Source organism: Rhinopithecus roxellana, chromosome 3 (genome assembly GCF_007565055.1).
Source record: "Rhinopithecus roxellana isolate Shanxi Qingling chromosome 3, ASM756505v1, whole genome shotgun sequence".
Taxonomy (NCBI): Eukaryota; Metazoa; Chordata; class Mammalia; order Primates; family Cercopithecidae; genus Rhinopithecus; species Rhinopithecus roxellana.
The window spans coordinates 75,589,743-75,606,060 of record NC_044551.1 but is presented as its reverse complement, the minus strand read 5'-3'; the positions used below and the strand labels follow the sequence as shown (position 1 = coordinate 75,606,060).

At 37.7% G+C, this 16,318-nt stretch overlaps 1 protein-coding gene across 1 annotated transcript in view; it reads right to left on the bottom strand.

Moving 5' to 3' along the window:
* SLCO4C1 (solute carrier organic anion transporter family member 4C1) overlaps nucleotides 1-13,914 on the bottom strand; it is a 60,341-nt gene extending 46,427 nt beyond the window's left edge. Inside the window, exons 1-2 of the mRNA XM_010379078.2 lie at nucleotides 12,904-13,914; nucleotides 8,430-8,693 (exon numbers count right to left, since the gene is read on the bottom strand). Of these exons, the coding sequence (XP_010377380.1) occupies nucleotides 8,430-8,693; nucleotides 12,904-13,258 (619 nt within the window). The 5' untranslated portion in view covers nucleotides 13,259-13,914. The remainder of the gene's footprint in view (nucleotides 1-8,429; nucleotides 8,694-12,903) is intronic.
* Nucleotides 13,915-16,318: the final 2,404 nt, after the last annotated feature.

The following is a 16,318-nucleotide window of genomic DNA, read 5'->3' as shown; positions in this document are numbered from 1 at the left end:
GAAACCAAAATTTAAAATACAGTACTGTTTACGATCATTCAAAAAAAAGCAAAAAGAAATACTTGAATGTTAATCTAGCAAAACATATACATAACTTGTATGCTAAAAATACAAAATACTGATGAAAAAAATTAAAGAAAATCTAAATAAATGGAGTATAAATCCATATATATTCATGGATTGGAAGACCCAACATAGTAACTACATCAATTTAATCCCAATTAATATGCAGGTTATATTAGTTCATTTTCACACTGCTGTAAAGATACTACCTGAAACTGGGTAAATGTAAATAAAGAAAAAAATTTAATTGACTCACAGTTCCACATGGCTGGGAAGGCCTCAGGAAACTTACAATCATGGCTGAAGGGGAAGCTGGTACATCTTATATGGTGGCAGGCAAGAGAGCATGTGAAGGAAGAACTGTCAAACACTGACAAAACTATCAGCTGTCATGAAAACGCACTCACTATCAAGAGAACAGCATGGGGGAAACCACCCCCATGATCAAATAACCTCCCACCAGGTCCCTCCCTTGACATGTGGGCATTATGGGGATTACAATTTCAGATGAGATTTGAGTGGGGACACAAAACCAAACCATATCAAGATTTAATACAATTCCTCTCAAAATCCTATTAAGATGTTTTGTAGATATAGAAAAGATTATTCTAAAATTTATATGGAAATAAAAAGGAATGAGGCAAACCAATATGGAAAAATAACAATGAAATGAGAGTAATATCTATAGGATTTCAAGACTTATATAATAGTCAAGAATGTGATATTGGTGGAGAGATACATAAATCAGTGGAGCAGAGCAGAGATCCTGGAAATATAGCTATACAAATATGCCCGACTGATTTTTGAAAAGCTGCAAAAGTAATTCAATGGTCAAAGGACAGCTTTTTCAAATGGAGCTACAGCAATTGGACACTTATAGACAAAAAATAAAACTTGATCTAAACTTCACATCTTTTATACAAATTAACTCAAAATATATCACAGACTTAAATGTAAAACAGAAAATTATAAAACTTTTTCTAAAAATAGAAGAAAATCTTAGAGATCAGAGCTAGGCAAAGGGTTTGTAGTCTTGACAATAAAAGCATAATCTATAAAAGGAAAAAATTGATAAATTCAACTTTATTTAAATTGAAAACTTTCACTCTGTGAAAGGCCCTGTTAAGAGGATGAAAAGACATGCTATAGACTGGAAGAAAATATTTGCAAACTAGCTTGTGACAAGACCTAGTACTTAACATAAATAGCTCTCAAAACTCAACGGTAAAGAAACAAATATCCAAAGACATGAAAAGACATTTCACCAAGGATGACATGCAGATAGCAAATTTGCACAAGCAAAGATGCTCAATGTCATCAGCCATTAAAGAAATACAAATTAAAACACAATGAGATTTCACTGTACACCTATCAGAATGGCTGCACCAAATGCTGGCAAGGATTCAAATAAACTGAGTCACTCATACATTGCTGATGGGAATATAAAGTGCTACAGTGAATCTGGAAAAAGGTTTGTCAGTTTCTCAAAAACCTAAACATAGAATTTTCATATGATCCAGCAGTTTTACTCCTGGGCATCTACTCCAGAAAAAGGAAAACTATGTTCACATGAAAATCTGCACACTAATGTTTGTAGCTTTATTTGTAAAGCAGTTTCACTCCTGGGCATCTATTTCAGAAAAATGAAAACTATGTTCACATGAAAATCTGCACACTAATGTTTGTAGCTTTATTTGTAATAACCAAAATCTGGGAACAAACTAGATGTTCTTTAACAGGCAAATGGTTAAACAAACTATAGTACATCCATACCATGGATTACTAATCAGCAGTAGAAATAACAGAACAACTGATATATACAACAACCTGATGAGTATTCAGAAAATTACTCAGATTAAAAAAAGTCAATTCCAAAATATTATATACTGTATAATTACTGAAATATAGTAAAACCTTTAAACATAAAAATGTTCATCATGAGTTAATTTATAATAAAAAACTTTTTATACATAAAAACTGAGCTCTATGAGAATGTTTAAAATGTAAAACAGAATGCTATGCAAGAATAAAAATGCTCAGAGGTTGCAACATATTTTATTAACTGTATTAAAAATAGGCACAGAAAAACAGTAAGACAATTCTGAAGTTGTTTTCCTTGAGAAAAGAAAAATAGTGAATTGGGTTTTTCTCTCTTTCTACTTCTTAGTATCACCCAAATTGTCTGCATGACCCATAGAATCTCTCTAACCAGAAAAATTAAATGTATTAATAAAAAATATAACAAAGGAGGGTTGATTAAATAAGTTATTTATAAAATGAAATAATAGAAAAGCAAAAAGATTCTGCAGTCCCATCTTTACTAATATAAAATGTGTCTAATACATCTTCCAAGTAAAAAGAAGTCAACATCCATAGATTAAAAATCTTGTTTCCTTCAAACAAGGATTTTGAATGTGTTTGTGCAAATGTGAGGTAAAGATGTGTGAATGTTAATAAAATTATGTCAGTGTGAACGTGTGCATGAACATGTGTTAATGACTGTGTAGTGTAGTTTATGTGTGATCATATATGTATCAATGTGTATATATATTTTTAAAAGACTGAAGAGTGTTAACAGTGAATAATCGAGGTGTATTATCATGAAAACTCTTTCTTTATTCCATTTTTGTTTGTATGTTCCTATTTTCTGAACATTTTACAAAGTATATATCATGTTCAAAGTCAAAAAATTCAAGACATTTTCAAAAGGCAACTTGGCTATTTAAAAGGCAATATTTTAATGTGTTATTCTAAGTGAACCCAATTAAGCTGAGCTACACCAAATGAATCATTTTCTTATTTCATAGCAATATGATCTTAGAAATATATCTAATTAAAACCCTTTCTAATGTACTAGTTCAAAAGTGTTTGGTCAGACTTTGGGGATATGTCAACACCAAATGACATCCACAAAAAAAAAGGGGGGCTTTATTGTTCATTGCTACTATTTAATGAGCACTTATCACACACCAGGCACTACCTTATCCCCACATATGTATACTCTTCCATGTGGCATTGATTATTATCAACATAATTTATAGTTAAAGAAACTTATCTCCAGGATCACTATAGTTCTATCACAGTGTGTGAGCAAAAACTTAAACTCACTCATTTCTGACTCTTACATCTCTGCTAAAGTGCTGAATACTTTCATTAAATAGGATGAGCTAACAGCATTAAAATGAAACAAAAAAATACATTAAAACACATATTGGCAAATTTGTGCGTTTTTAAGAACAGTGACTAAGAAACTAGAATTTCCTCATTTATTTCCTGCCACAAACCACCAACCTTTATAAAGAAGCTATAAAAAAAAAAAAAAAAAAAGACATTGCTGAATCATCACCTTCCACACAATATATCTGGTTAGACACAACTATGTCTACAGCCACTTCAATGTCCTATCAGAGCATTTCATTTTATATATGAAGATTTTTTTTAAAAAAAGTCCATGAAAAGAGAATTGCTAACATTTTAACATTAAGAGCCTAATGTCTTGTCCTTCCACAGAAGACAGTAAGAGTAGGTAATGGCAGATAAAGGCAATTTGGGATTATCTGTCCACATTTTCCATAAACTTGGGCTAAAAAAAAATGGAACATTAAAAGAGAATTTTCTTAGAAGCACTGATGTGAAATCTACATCTTAACAAGTCATTAAGACAAAAACCAAAAGTAGAATATCGAAGCATTCTGCTACTATTTCTGAATATGCTTCTCATTTTAGCTTACTTTTTCACACTGCAAATTTTTCAGATCCCAAATCTTACTCAAAAAGACTATGGAAAATAATTTTTACCTGTAACAACATAATTTGTCCCAATTCGGTCACCAGAAAAAAAAAAAAGAAAGAAAAAGAATAAGAGAGAGAAAGAGAAAATCCTGTAGAAATTATACACGCTTATCATATTTTGTTTTCTTTTTTACTACTTACTAGCTACATTACATTACTTTAGTCTCCTCTTATAGAGATTATCCCAACTAAAGTGAGCCCTGACTTTGATTTCCCACAAGAACAACAGAAAAAGCACGCAAGGGTATGTTACTTTCCTCACTGTCCATTTTAAATTAAATTATATGTATAATTTCAATTAATAAAATCATTTATTAACATTATGCTCTATGTTATGTTAAGTTACTTAAGAAAATTACACATCCCTTTGCCTCTAATTAATTTACAGGAAGCTTTCAACTAATCTGTTTTCCTTTTGCAGTTTCCTTTCCCTAAGTTTTCTTCTCTACTCTCCCTAAAGTTTGACAAATAATTCAGATTTTTCATTACAGAGTCCCATACTTGCAAAAGTAGATTAATACACACCACTGTACTGGACTACTAGAAATTGGGGAAGAAATGGTTGACATTCATAAAAAATATTAAAATCATTCAATATCATTAATAACTTAGTATGAGTAATAAGCATACACATTTGAAAAACAAACAAACCATAAAAATTAGGATTAGTTTTAGTTGTTGTTAACCATCTATTCACCTCTTGCCCTAAGGCTTACACTATAAGAAGAGATTTTTCATTTCCTTTTTTTTTTTTTTTTTTGAGATGGAATCTCTGCTCTGTCACTCAGGTTGGAGCGCAATGATACGATTTCAGCTCACTGCAACCTTCACCTTCCTGGTTCAAGCAATTCTCCTTCCTCAGCCTCCCGAGTAGCTGGGACTACAGGTGCATGCTACCATATCTGGCTAATTTTCTGTTTTTTGTTTTTAGTAGAGATGGGGTTTCACTGTTTTGGCCAGGCTGGTCTCGAACTCCTGACCTCATGATCCACCCACTTTGGCCTCCAAAAGTGCAGGAATTACAAGCATGAGCCACCACGCCCGGCCGGGATTTATTATTTCTAACATCCCTTCCATTTCTAAATGTCTGTATTCCTTTAAATGGGCAATGCAATTTCAATCCTTAATTTTGTGTCTGTCATATTATAAACACCTACACACACCACAGTGACATTTCTGTTAAGAAAAATCACAGGGCAAAAAAATGCAAAAATTCAACACAACAGTGATGCATTTTCATTCACCAACAATGGGGGAGTAACTAACACACCCCTTCCTGAAAGTCAGTGAGACATTATCTATGAAAAACTAGAATGAGGAAGCCCTTCAAATCCAGTATTTGCACTTCTAGGAATCAAACCAAATGAATGACTTGCACATTTATGTAAACACATATGTTTGACGATACACACTGCAACACTGGATATATAATATGCAGTTCATACTAAAAAACTTCAAACCCGAATTCTTAATTTCATTCCAATTCTGTTCTACCTCATCTTCCACCTTCTAGTAAAAATGGCCCCAGCTGATCAAGCCACATACCAAGGAGCTCTTCATTCCTCCTTCACAATAAATCCAACAGAGTCCTATTTCTTTTTCCTCTAAAACACACTGAGAATCAGTCATCTTCTGGATCTCTACTGCTACCATCCCAGTCTCAGCTGCATTTATCTCTCACCTGGACTACAATAAAAATTTCTAGAGTGATTGGCTCCCATTTACTCTTGTCTCTTGAACTCCAGTAAGATCATGCAATTCCCTGTGTAAAACTCTTCCACAAATTTGCATTGCACTTCAAGCACAATCTAAATTGTGTGTCTACCTGCCCCTCCCTAGTGTCTACCTGCCCCTCCAAAACAGTCTCTCTTGCTTCGATGATACTGGCCAAAACTGACAATTCCTAAAACCTACCAAGCCTTCCTCTGCTCCAGAGCCCTTAACCATGTTTTTCTCCAGCCTGGAAAGTATCTTTCAAGGTTAGCTCTTCATTATCCAGATATTATCATTGTAGCCTTTCCTGGCAAACACACTTAGCCTTTAACACAGTATTACTTCATTCTATTTGTCTCTTTACCCACTCACCTCAATTTTCAATTATCTTGTTCTTTTGTTTATTAATTGCATATTTCTTCCCACCAGTACATAAAATCCAGATGGCGTGGAACTGTTTTACTGGTGTTATCTCAACACCATATGTAGTCCATATCAATAAATATATGTTGTGTGAATGGCAGAATAACAGGAGGGCAAGCTGAGTTTTTGCTTTCATTTGCCACATCTAAGCTATTATTTAAATTATGAGTCAATTTACAGTAAAAATCTTAGATCAGCCAATTCCTCTATCTAACCTATTTCAATAATCTACCAAAATAATGAAAAATATAAATTAGATCAACAAGAACTTAGTGAAAACCTGCACAGTACACTACTAAAAGTTTATGATCTGGCTTCAGCAATCTTAGCTTCATCTCTGGTCACACACAAATACCTTAATTTGTGGCAATTTTCCTTTAGGAAAATAAGTTCTTCAGAATGGCCATAATTAGAGGTATAAATGGCGAGGGATGAAGCTGAGAAGATCGTGGAAGAGAAATCAGGCTTTGTACTGGAAGAAGTATTTATGTTTCAGTTTAGAGTCATAGATTTTTGAGCCAGGTTTGTTTACTTAACAAGAAAGGCATCTGAGCAACTGAAAGGGTAAGGGCCTAGAAACAGCACAAAGATTACCATCTAAATGCTATGAACAAATAACTGTCATAGAATCAGTATCATGTTTTCTTGTGTGGCAGATTAAAATTTAGATATTCCCTTACGATTTAGATTTCAATAGTGTTATACTAAAGCCTACGCTGAAATATGTGGCTTGTTCCTAAAACTACTCCCAGTGAAATTATGTCAGTTGCCTTGTGCAGTCTTGTCCAATCTTGGATAATGTGCTAGAATCTATGTAAGTGCTGTTTCTGCTGATAACATTTCTCCTTATTTTATTCATTCCAAACTCTACCACATTTTAAAAATACTCTCCATTCATCCACTTACTTATTCTATTTTTACTTCTAAAATGGAGCCTACTTACCTAATAAGTGCACTTCTAAAACCATGCTGTGTAATATATACTTTGTTAATGAGAATATTTTCCTGTTTGTTATCATTCTAGAATTGGAAAATTGATCTTGGGAAAGATTAATACTTTCATACTGTCTTAGTCCATTTGTGTTGCTAAAAAGGAACACCTGGGGCATTCATATGGAAAAGAAATTGATTTGGCTCACAGTTCTACTGTACAAGAACATAGTGCCAGCACCTGCTTCTATATGAGGGCCTCTAGCTGCTTCCACTCAGGGCAGAAGGCAGAGGGCAACTAGCCAGAGATCACAGAGATCACATGGGGAGAGAGGAAGCAAGAGAGCTAGAGCGGAGGGGCCAGAATCTTTTTTTGTTTGTAGAAAGTCTGACTATATTGCCCAGGCTGGTCTCTAACTCCTCAGCTTGAGGAATTCTGCCTCAGCCTTTCAAAGTGCTGTGGTTTTAGGCGTCAGCCCCCATGCCTAGCTTAAACTCTCTTTAACAAACGGTTTTTGGGGGAACAAACAGAGAACTCACTGATCCTCATCTCCAGGGCACTAATGTATTCACGAACGATCTACCACCATGACCCAAACACCTCCCTCCAACACTAGAATCAATATGAGGTTTAGGGGGACAAACATCCACACTATAGCAAATATTAATTTTCAGTATTAACACACAAATCTAACAATCTTAACTTTTTAAAAATAATATCTATAGCATAACAGGCTCCAATTATCCTTTGCCTTTTATTTTCAGGGGCTAAGTAAGTGAATAAGGCCTCTGAATTTATAACCATCTGATTTTATTCCTAATTATTTCAATATCTGCTATTAGAAGTCCCAGGAAGGACATTAAAATGTTAAGGTCGACTTTCATTTATCCACCCTTCTGGCTCTACTATATATTTTTTTAATTAAAAATGTCATTTGGAAAAAATACATATATAATTAAATTTCCTTTCTGAGCCTTTGAATAACATATTTATCCATCTAACCAGAGCAACCTATGATGTAGGTTGCTCTAAAGTTCTGTGTTTCTTATTTAGGTACAAAGGTAGAGCTAGTTTCATTTCTTAGGAAAAGTTCCACTTTTCTAAACGTCACCTCTCTTTGTCTCAAATCAGGAATCAACACGTCCAGGGCGCAGAGCTGTAAACACAGCAAATAAAAGTACAAAGGGAAAAGCTAACAATTTCAGAACTCCAATGAGGTCACAACCTGCAAAGGAAAACAAGTCACCTCTTTTTGAGGAGGACCGTGTATATAATACGGGGATTAAGAATCAGAGGCTTAAAAACTTGGAGAACCACTGAAACGATGAATAATGTACAGTCTCTCTAATCTCTATCTCACAGAGTTCACATAATGAACAAACCAGTGAGCCGTGGAAGAGATGTAAACCCTTACCATATTGTATAAGTGAATTGCAATATAAAGTTAATGACCTAGTTTTATCCACTTCTGTAGATTAAAACAAACATAAACACAACAGAAACTTACCTTCAAAAAGAGACCCCAATTTATATTTTCCACTGAAAAATTGTGGCAATGAGAATACAAGTGCTCCCAGTCCAATCATAAAGGCTGCAAATGCAAGCCACCTCGGCTTATGTCCTCTTTCACCAAAGAATGATACAAATAAAGACAACAAGCAGAATGAAATATCGTAGCTTGATGAAATCAGGCCAGTCAGGGAACTCTTCATTTCATAACGCTTCTCAATAGTGGAAATGCTAATATTCACTAGGCCATTAACTACAATACCTAAAAAAGAGAAAAATTGATGTGCATCATTAAAATGTTACCATATGATTAAGATTATTAACACAATGCAGTAGAGTTTGATTATTCGTTTCTTTTGTTTTTTTTAAATGCACCAGTTTTCAAAATCTCAAAGTTTCAAAGTTAGGCAACCTAAACATATTTCTTTGAAAATCAGTTTGCTTTTTACTTTTATTTTTTTTTATTTTATTTTCATCATCATTATTATTATTATTTTGAGACAGAGTTTCACTCTTGTTGCCCAGGATGGAGTGCAAAGGCACGATCTTGGCTCACCGGCTCACCGCAACCTCCGCCTCCCAGGTTCAAGTGATACTCCTGCCTCAGGCTCCAGAGTAGCTGGGATTATAGGCACGCGCCACCACACCCAGCTAATTTTTTGTATCGTGTTAGTAGAGATGGGTTTTCACCATGTTGGCCAGGCTGGTCTTGAAATCCTGACCTCGGATGATCCACCCGCCTGGGCCTACCAAAGTGCTGGGATTACACGTGTGAGCCAACGCGCCCGGCCCAGTTTGCTTTTTAAATTGTACACTTGTGAATTTTCAGGTGTCCAACAAAACTGATGCTTGCTACATACTAAATTATAGTTAACTTGCCTTAATTCGTTTTTCTTTAAATGACAAAGTCAAACTGGTAAAGTCCCGTGAAGTCAGTTTGCTAGAGTTTCCAAGTATTAATATATCATACTCCCATGGCCCTCACTCAGAAGACTACAAAAGGTACAAGAGACCCCTTAGGCCATTACAGTTAGGCTCAATTGCTTCCCAAATTATTCAATCCTTAAACATATTTATCTATGACAAGAGATAACTTTGACTATTACTTTGTCTCTTCCCTCCTCTCCCCAACTCCAAAAAAAGAGATAATCTTGATTTAGTCTTAGGAAGAAGAAATTGAGCTCTCAAACCCTTATTTTTTTCTAACATTCTTACAGATATTAAAGTTACCATGTAAAGAATTCTAGAGCAAAAGTAAGCATAAGTCTTTCAACCGCTTGCATTCTAAATTGTATGCAAAGTAAAAGAAAAAAACGTAAATTTATTCTAACTATAGTGAAGGAATAATAGAAAGTAAACAAAGTAAAACTGAAAATCTGAAAATTTTGACTTACTTAAAAATGTCCTGTCCAGATATAGATTAAACTTACAGGAGTTTTAAACATAACCATAAATTGAAAATTTTAAAAATCTAATTGAATTAACTAGAGATTCCTTTTTACCTAGGTTTGATAAATTGTTTTCATTAACAGTCCAGATATAGATTAAACTTACAGGAGTTTAAACATTACTACAAATTGAAAATAAAAAAACATCTGATTGAATTAACTAGATACTTTTATTATTTAGGTATGATAAATTGTTCTCATTCAATAACAGAATGAGTATATACATACAAGTCATGATCTCCACAAATCTCTTTAAATTTTGATTTATCAAGACCGTAGTTGAAAATATATTTCAAAAAATAAATAAATAAATTCAACAAATTTAATAAGTGTCAAAACTCATGACATTTTTTACTTTTATACCAGTTTCATAAGACTATAAGCCAATTTGCAATTCTTGGGATTTCAAGATAAAGTACCTAAAGTACTTCAGGATGACATTTTTATACATTATCTAGGAATACAAAATTTTCCCCATCCAATAAAATCAACTTCCCTATTCCTGCCATACTGACTAAAAATTAGTTAATATAAAGCCTTGTCTTTATGGTAAAACTTCTCTTTGAAAAAAAAATTTGTAAACTCCTCAGGAAGGATAGCACATTAATCTAATGACTCTTAAAATGAATTATATGCTATACAAGTTCCAAGAACACTACTTAAAAAAACAAAAACAATCTGGAAACACTCCATACTACATCTCTCTATTGTAAATGAATGACAATAGAAAGCACATTAGAAAATTAAGTACTTAGAGAACCCCTGTTTGTCTTTGAGAAATGTTGGGTTAAATAAACTCATTTGACAAATTTTGTTTTTCTTTCCAATTCAATGTATATTTAAATATACCATGGAAATAATCTTAAAGATAATGTTTGAGAAACATGGCAATAAAGTTTTCAGACATTCAAACTTAAACTGAAAGGTAAACTAATAATTTATTGGGTCACACTTTTTATTATTATTATTATTTTTTTTTTTTTTGAGTTCTTGCCTCGCTTTGTCACCAGGATGGCATGCAGTGGTGCCATCTCGGCTCACTGCAACCTCCACCTCCCGGGTTCGAGCGATTCTCCTGCCTCTCAGCCACCTGAGTAGCTGGGACTACAGGCGTGTGCCACCGCACCCGGCTAATTTTTGTGGTGTTTTGTTTTGTTTTGTTTTGTTTTGTTTTGTTTTGTTTTGTTTTGAGACAGAGTTTTGCTCTGTTGCCCGGGCTAGAGTGCAATGATAGGATCTCGGCACACTTCAAACTCCGCTTCCCGGGTTCAAGTGATTTTCCTACCTCAGCCCTCCAAGTAGCTGGGATTGCAGGCATGCATCACCATGCCCAACTAGTTTTTGTATGTTTGGTAGAGACGGGGTTTCACCATGTTGGCCAGGCTGGTCTCGAACTCCTTACCTCAGGTGATTTGCCTGCCTCAGCCTCCCAAAGTGCTGGGATTACAGGCGTGAACCACCACGCCCGGCCTACTGGGTCATTTTAATCTCATATTAAGCTTCTTAAATTGAGGACCTATGGGTAGATGCTGCTCCAGACTAAACCTGACACAATTTTCTAGGAGTGACAATTATATTTGATAACAATTTTAGGCAATATTTTATATTAAATATAAAATGACATATTCTGGAATAATATAGAAATTTCAGAGGAGTTTTAAAATAACACACAAGACATTTTTTTACTTGTGTCCACCTTTTTTACCTTCACATTCCTTTGACACTGAGATGCTTCACAATTACCAGTTTTGTAAAACTATTATCAAGGCATTAATGGAGGGGAACTTTGGTAGGGACAAGAAAAGTGGACAGGGAAATAATTCTTTGACACAAATCTACCTTCAGTAGAAGAGCTGCAGCTGACTTGCAATCAATAAATAGTACTTAGCATCTAATGCGCAAAGCAAGGGGCCCTGGGTTCCTTGAAGAGGAAGAATAAGAACAAAAAGTATGCTTTGACTTAGTTTTTTATTAATTTAAAAAAAAAATGAGTTGTTTCCAACCCTCTAAAAAATATATTTCTAAGGTTGTATTTCTTCCAATTAATCCTTGACTGGTTATACAGAAAATATTATCAGACTATGACTCAAGTGACCAAAATATATCTAGGTGCCAATTCAACTAAGCTTCGGCATGTCCTTCGTGACTCTCCACCTCATCTCCACCCTTCCTCAAAGTCACCTCAGAGTAACTTCCTATTTTATTTCAACCTCTATATTAAACACACCATAGCAGCTTTAACCTTCTCCATGCTTTCTTTCAAGGGAGCTGTTCTCCCTTCAGGATATCACTCCTCCAAATTGAGCTTAGATTGCAAACCCCTGAGGGTATAAATCTGAACTGAATCTGTAACTCCCAGGAGAACCTAAAAGAGATCCTAGAACAAAACAGATACTGGATAACTAATGTAACACAATGAAGATAAAGGCTCACCCTTTAACAACGTCGGGAGGCTTTGCTAATTTACTCATTGGGCTCCTCTGGTGCCCACATACTCTCAAACTAAATACACTCACAAAACATGAATGTCTGTATCTAATTTATACGATAGATTTTACACAGCTTTCTTCTTTGCAAGGCATCCCACTTTGACCTGCAAATGTACTACTCCTTCCCCTGAGGCAATGAAACAAATGTAAAATACTTTTAAGGAGGGACTCAGTAAATTTTTGTCTTTATAATGCAAAATAAACTCCCCCAGGGTATACCTTTCCCAAAGGAAGGTTCTTGTAATCTTCCCTGGAAGTTTTGAATCCGCTAAACTGAGGTAAAACACAAAAGAGAAAAAGGCTTGTACGGCAAGTTTGAACTGTAGCGATAAAGGAGAAGCTGAACTTTGGAAGGCTGGCTGGAGCCAGTAGGTTGACATTGGTGAGAGCGCACGCAAGTTCCAAACCCGGGGACACCTTGCAGGGCGCGTCCATCGCCTCGCGGACCCCGAGCACCTGCCCTCTCCCTCGGCTGACTCGCCGCGTCCACCTCGCTCTCCACTGGCCCGAGCCTCGAGCGGGCACTGGACTTTACCTTGTGTGACGGCCAAGAGGCAGTAGTGAAGCAGAAAGCCTCGAGGTGTGTTGAAGCGCTGGAGACATTGAGGATGGAAGTTCCTCCACCCGCAAGGCCCCTCCTCAAACTCGGACAGCGACAGTGACCGGAGCTGCTCTACGGAGACATTGGGAGGGGCTGAAGGCAGAGATGGCTCCGGTGACTTCTGGGGCTCCTGGGGCTTCTGAAGCTCTTGTGGCTGCGAATTCTCTTTCTGGGGATCAGAGGAAAAGGCAGAGACCTCGATCTGGGAGGGCGACGCAGACAAGCGGCGCAGGATGTCTGGGCTGGAGGGTACGAAAGCCAAGTTCTCAATACCTTTGGCGCTCTTCATGTCTGGATGGGTTCTCCCGACTCCGGTGCTTCAGAGCAGGAGAGCCAGGTCCCTCTCTGGCTCCTCCCACGGGCAGGTGACAGCGCCCCCGTGCGGGAAGCTCCCGCCTTCTGGCCCTCCAGCCTGCAGCGCGCTCTCCGCCACCGCCCGGACCTTCCTACTCCAGCTCGCGGCTGCCTGGAGCTCAGAGAGCGGAGCGCGGAGTGGGGGCGTTAGTGCCCCAGCCTGTGGTTTTGGCGCTCAACTGTGCCTCACCCGTCGCCGCAGGGGCCAACCGGAAGGCGCGGTGTGGGTGTGCCACCCGGCGGCAGCCGAGTGGAGGGAGCCAGAGTTCTCACCCCACAGTCTTCGACCGGAGTCCGCCTCCGCCCGAGTCCCTGCGGTTCTGACCTGAGCCTCCAGCCCGCAGCGTGCCTCCCTTGAGCCCAAGCACTGGGAACACACAGAGATTGTGGGAGTCTCTGGCCAAAAGCTCCCCCTGGGTGCTGACATGAAACCTGTAAACACAGTTGCATCAGGAGATCGTTCAAGAAAATATCTTGCGTTTTTCTTCCTTTGCTGCTTACCAAACCAGGCTAGGCTTAGACTCCAAGAATCAAGACGTCAGAGGTATACTTTGGTTCATGAGCATCTTGATAAGACTTTTGCCTGTAATCCTGTTACTGGTAGAAGGTGTCCAGGTTCTTGGCATCTTGAACAAAGAATTGAAGAAAACACACAAACAAAGCAAGGAAGGAATGAAGGGATTTATTGAAAATGGAAGTACACTCCACAGTGTGGGAGCAGGCGAGCATAGGGGCTCAAGGGCCCGGTTACAGAATTTTGGGGAGTTTAAATACCCTCTAGAGGATTCCATTGGTTACTTTGGGTATGCCCTATGTAAATGGAGAAGATGAAGTAAAGTTACAAAGTCATTTATGGCCTACGCCCTATGGAGAGGATATTTCCCGTTATAGCTGAAGTGTGAATAGGCCTTATGTTTCCTGCCTCCAGACCCTATTTTCCTGCGTCAGTCCTCCTTAGAAAAAGAAATCCACCCCATCCCCATCACCACTAGGATGAACATCACAGTATAACCACTGCTTTGCTTTTACTTCTCCAAAACTGAAGGACCAGAAATTGTCTCTCAGCTGTATATTGCATATCTAAGATACACAGTGATGACAATTATGTAAATAATTTCTACCGGGCCAGGCGCTATGTCTCACGCCTGTAATCCTAGCACTTTGGGAGGCTGAGGCGGGTGGATCACCTGAGGTCAGGAGTTCAAGATCAGCCTGGCCAACATGGTGAAATGCTGTCTCTACTAAAAATACAGAAATTAGCCAGGTGTGGTGGTGCGTGCCTGTAATACCATCTACTTGGGAGGATGAGGCAGGAGAATCACTTGAACCCGGGAGGCGGAGGTTACAGTGAGCCGAGATCGTGCCACTGCACTCCAGTCTGGGCGAAAGAGTGAAACTCTGTCTCTTAATAACAATAATAATAAAATAATACATTTCCACCTGTGGAATAAATAAGAAAAACACTTTGAAGAGCTTAACACCATTGTGCCATGGTAGTTACAATTTAGTCATTCATTCTTTCACTTAACACAGACACAAAAAATTATTGTGTCCTCGGTGCTAAACATTGTTCTAGGTTCTAGGGGTACACAAGTGAACAAAAACTGGCAAATACCCCTACCCTTATGGTGCTTATGTTTTAATAGGAAACAGACAGTAATAATACATAGTACATAGCACATAATATGATAAATACTATTTTGTGAAACTTTCGTTTCAATTATATATACTGTGTTTACTGGGTCGAGAGACAGATATAAAATATGTATCTTACTTTAGAAAGAGGTACATTCTGTTGCCTGTTCCCTCACAATCAAAAAAACTCTAGACTGGCCTGCCAGGCACGGAGGTGCAGGCCTGTAATCCCAGCACTTTGGGAGGCCAGGGCAGGTGCCTTGAGTCCAGAAGTTTGAGACCAGCCTGGGCAACACGACAAAACCCTGTCTCTACCAAAAATACAAAAATTATATGGGGAAAAGAAAGAGAGATCAGCCTGTTACTGTGTCTATATAGAAAGAAGTAGACATAAGAGACTCCATTTAGTTCTGTATTTGAGATGCTGTTAATCTGTGACCTTACCTTCAACTTTGTCCTTGCAAGAGACATGTGGGAAGGTGATTTAAGGTTAAAAGGATTTTGGGCTGTGCAGAATGTGCTTTGTTAAACAAGTGCCTAAAGGCTGCTTGTGGTTAAAAGTCATCACCATTCTCTTAAATCTCAAGAAAGAAAAAAACATTTGTCTCCTGCCCCTCCCTGGGCAATGGAACATCTCCGGGTAATACCCATTGTGTGCCTTGTTTACTGAGTGAGGAGAAACCGCCTTTAGGAATAAGGTGGGACTTGCTGGAGCAATACTGCTAAAAGGTTTGTGGAGATGTCGCATATACATCTCAAGGCACAGCATTTTCCTTTAAACTTATTCATATTACAAGGATTTTTTCATATGTCTTACTGCCGATTTCCTCCCTACAATAATCCTATTGTCCAGCCACTCCCTTATCCTTTTAATGACTAAGATAATTCTCAATAAATACTAAGGGAACTCAGAGGCCGGTGCCGGCGTGGGTCCTCTGTAAGCTGAGCGCCGGTCCCCTGGGCCCCGCTTTTCTTTCTCTACACTTTGTCTCTGTGTTTTATTCCTTTTCTCAAGTCTTTCGTTTCCACCTAACGAGAAACACCCACAAGTGTGGAGGGGCAGGCCACCCCTTCAAATTAGCCTGGCCTGGTGGTGCATGCCTGTAGTCCCAGATGGGAGGCTGAGGTGGGAGGGTCACTTACAACCGGGGAGACTGAGGTTGCAATGAGCACTCTAGCTGCGCCATAGAGCCAGACCTTTTCTCAAAAAAATAAGAATAAAAAATAAAAATAAAAATAAATTCTATATTGGCCTAAAACATGGGGAAAGAGTAGAAGTAGGAGCTAACATTTTAAATGTCTGCTATATGCCCCATTATTAAAATCTTTACAAAAGCAGCTGCACTGTTATGTATAGTTT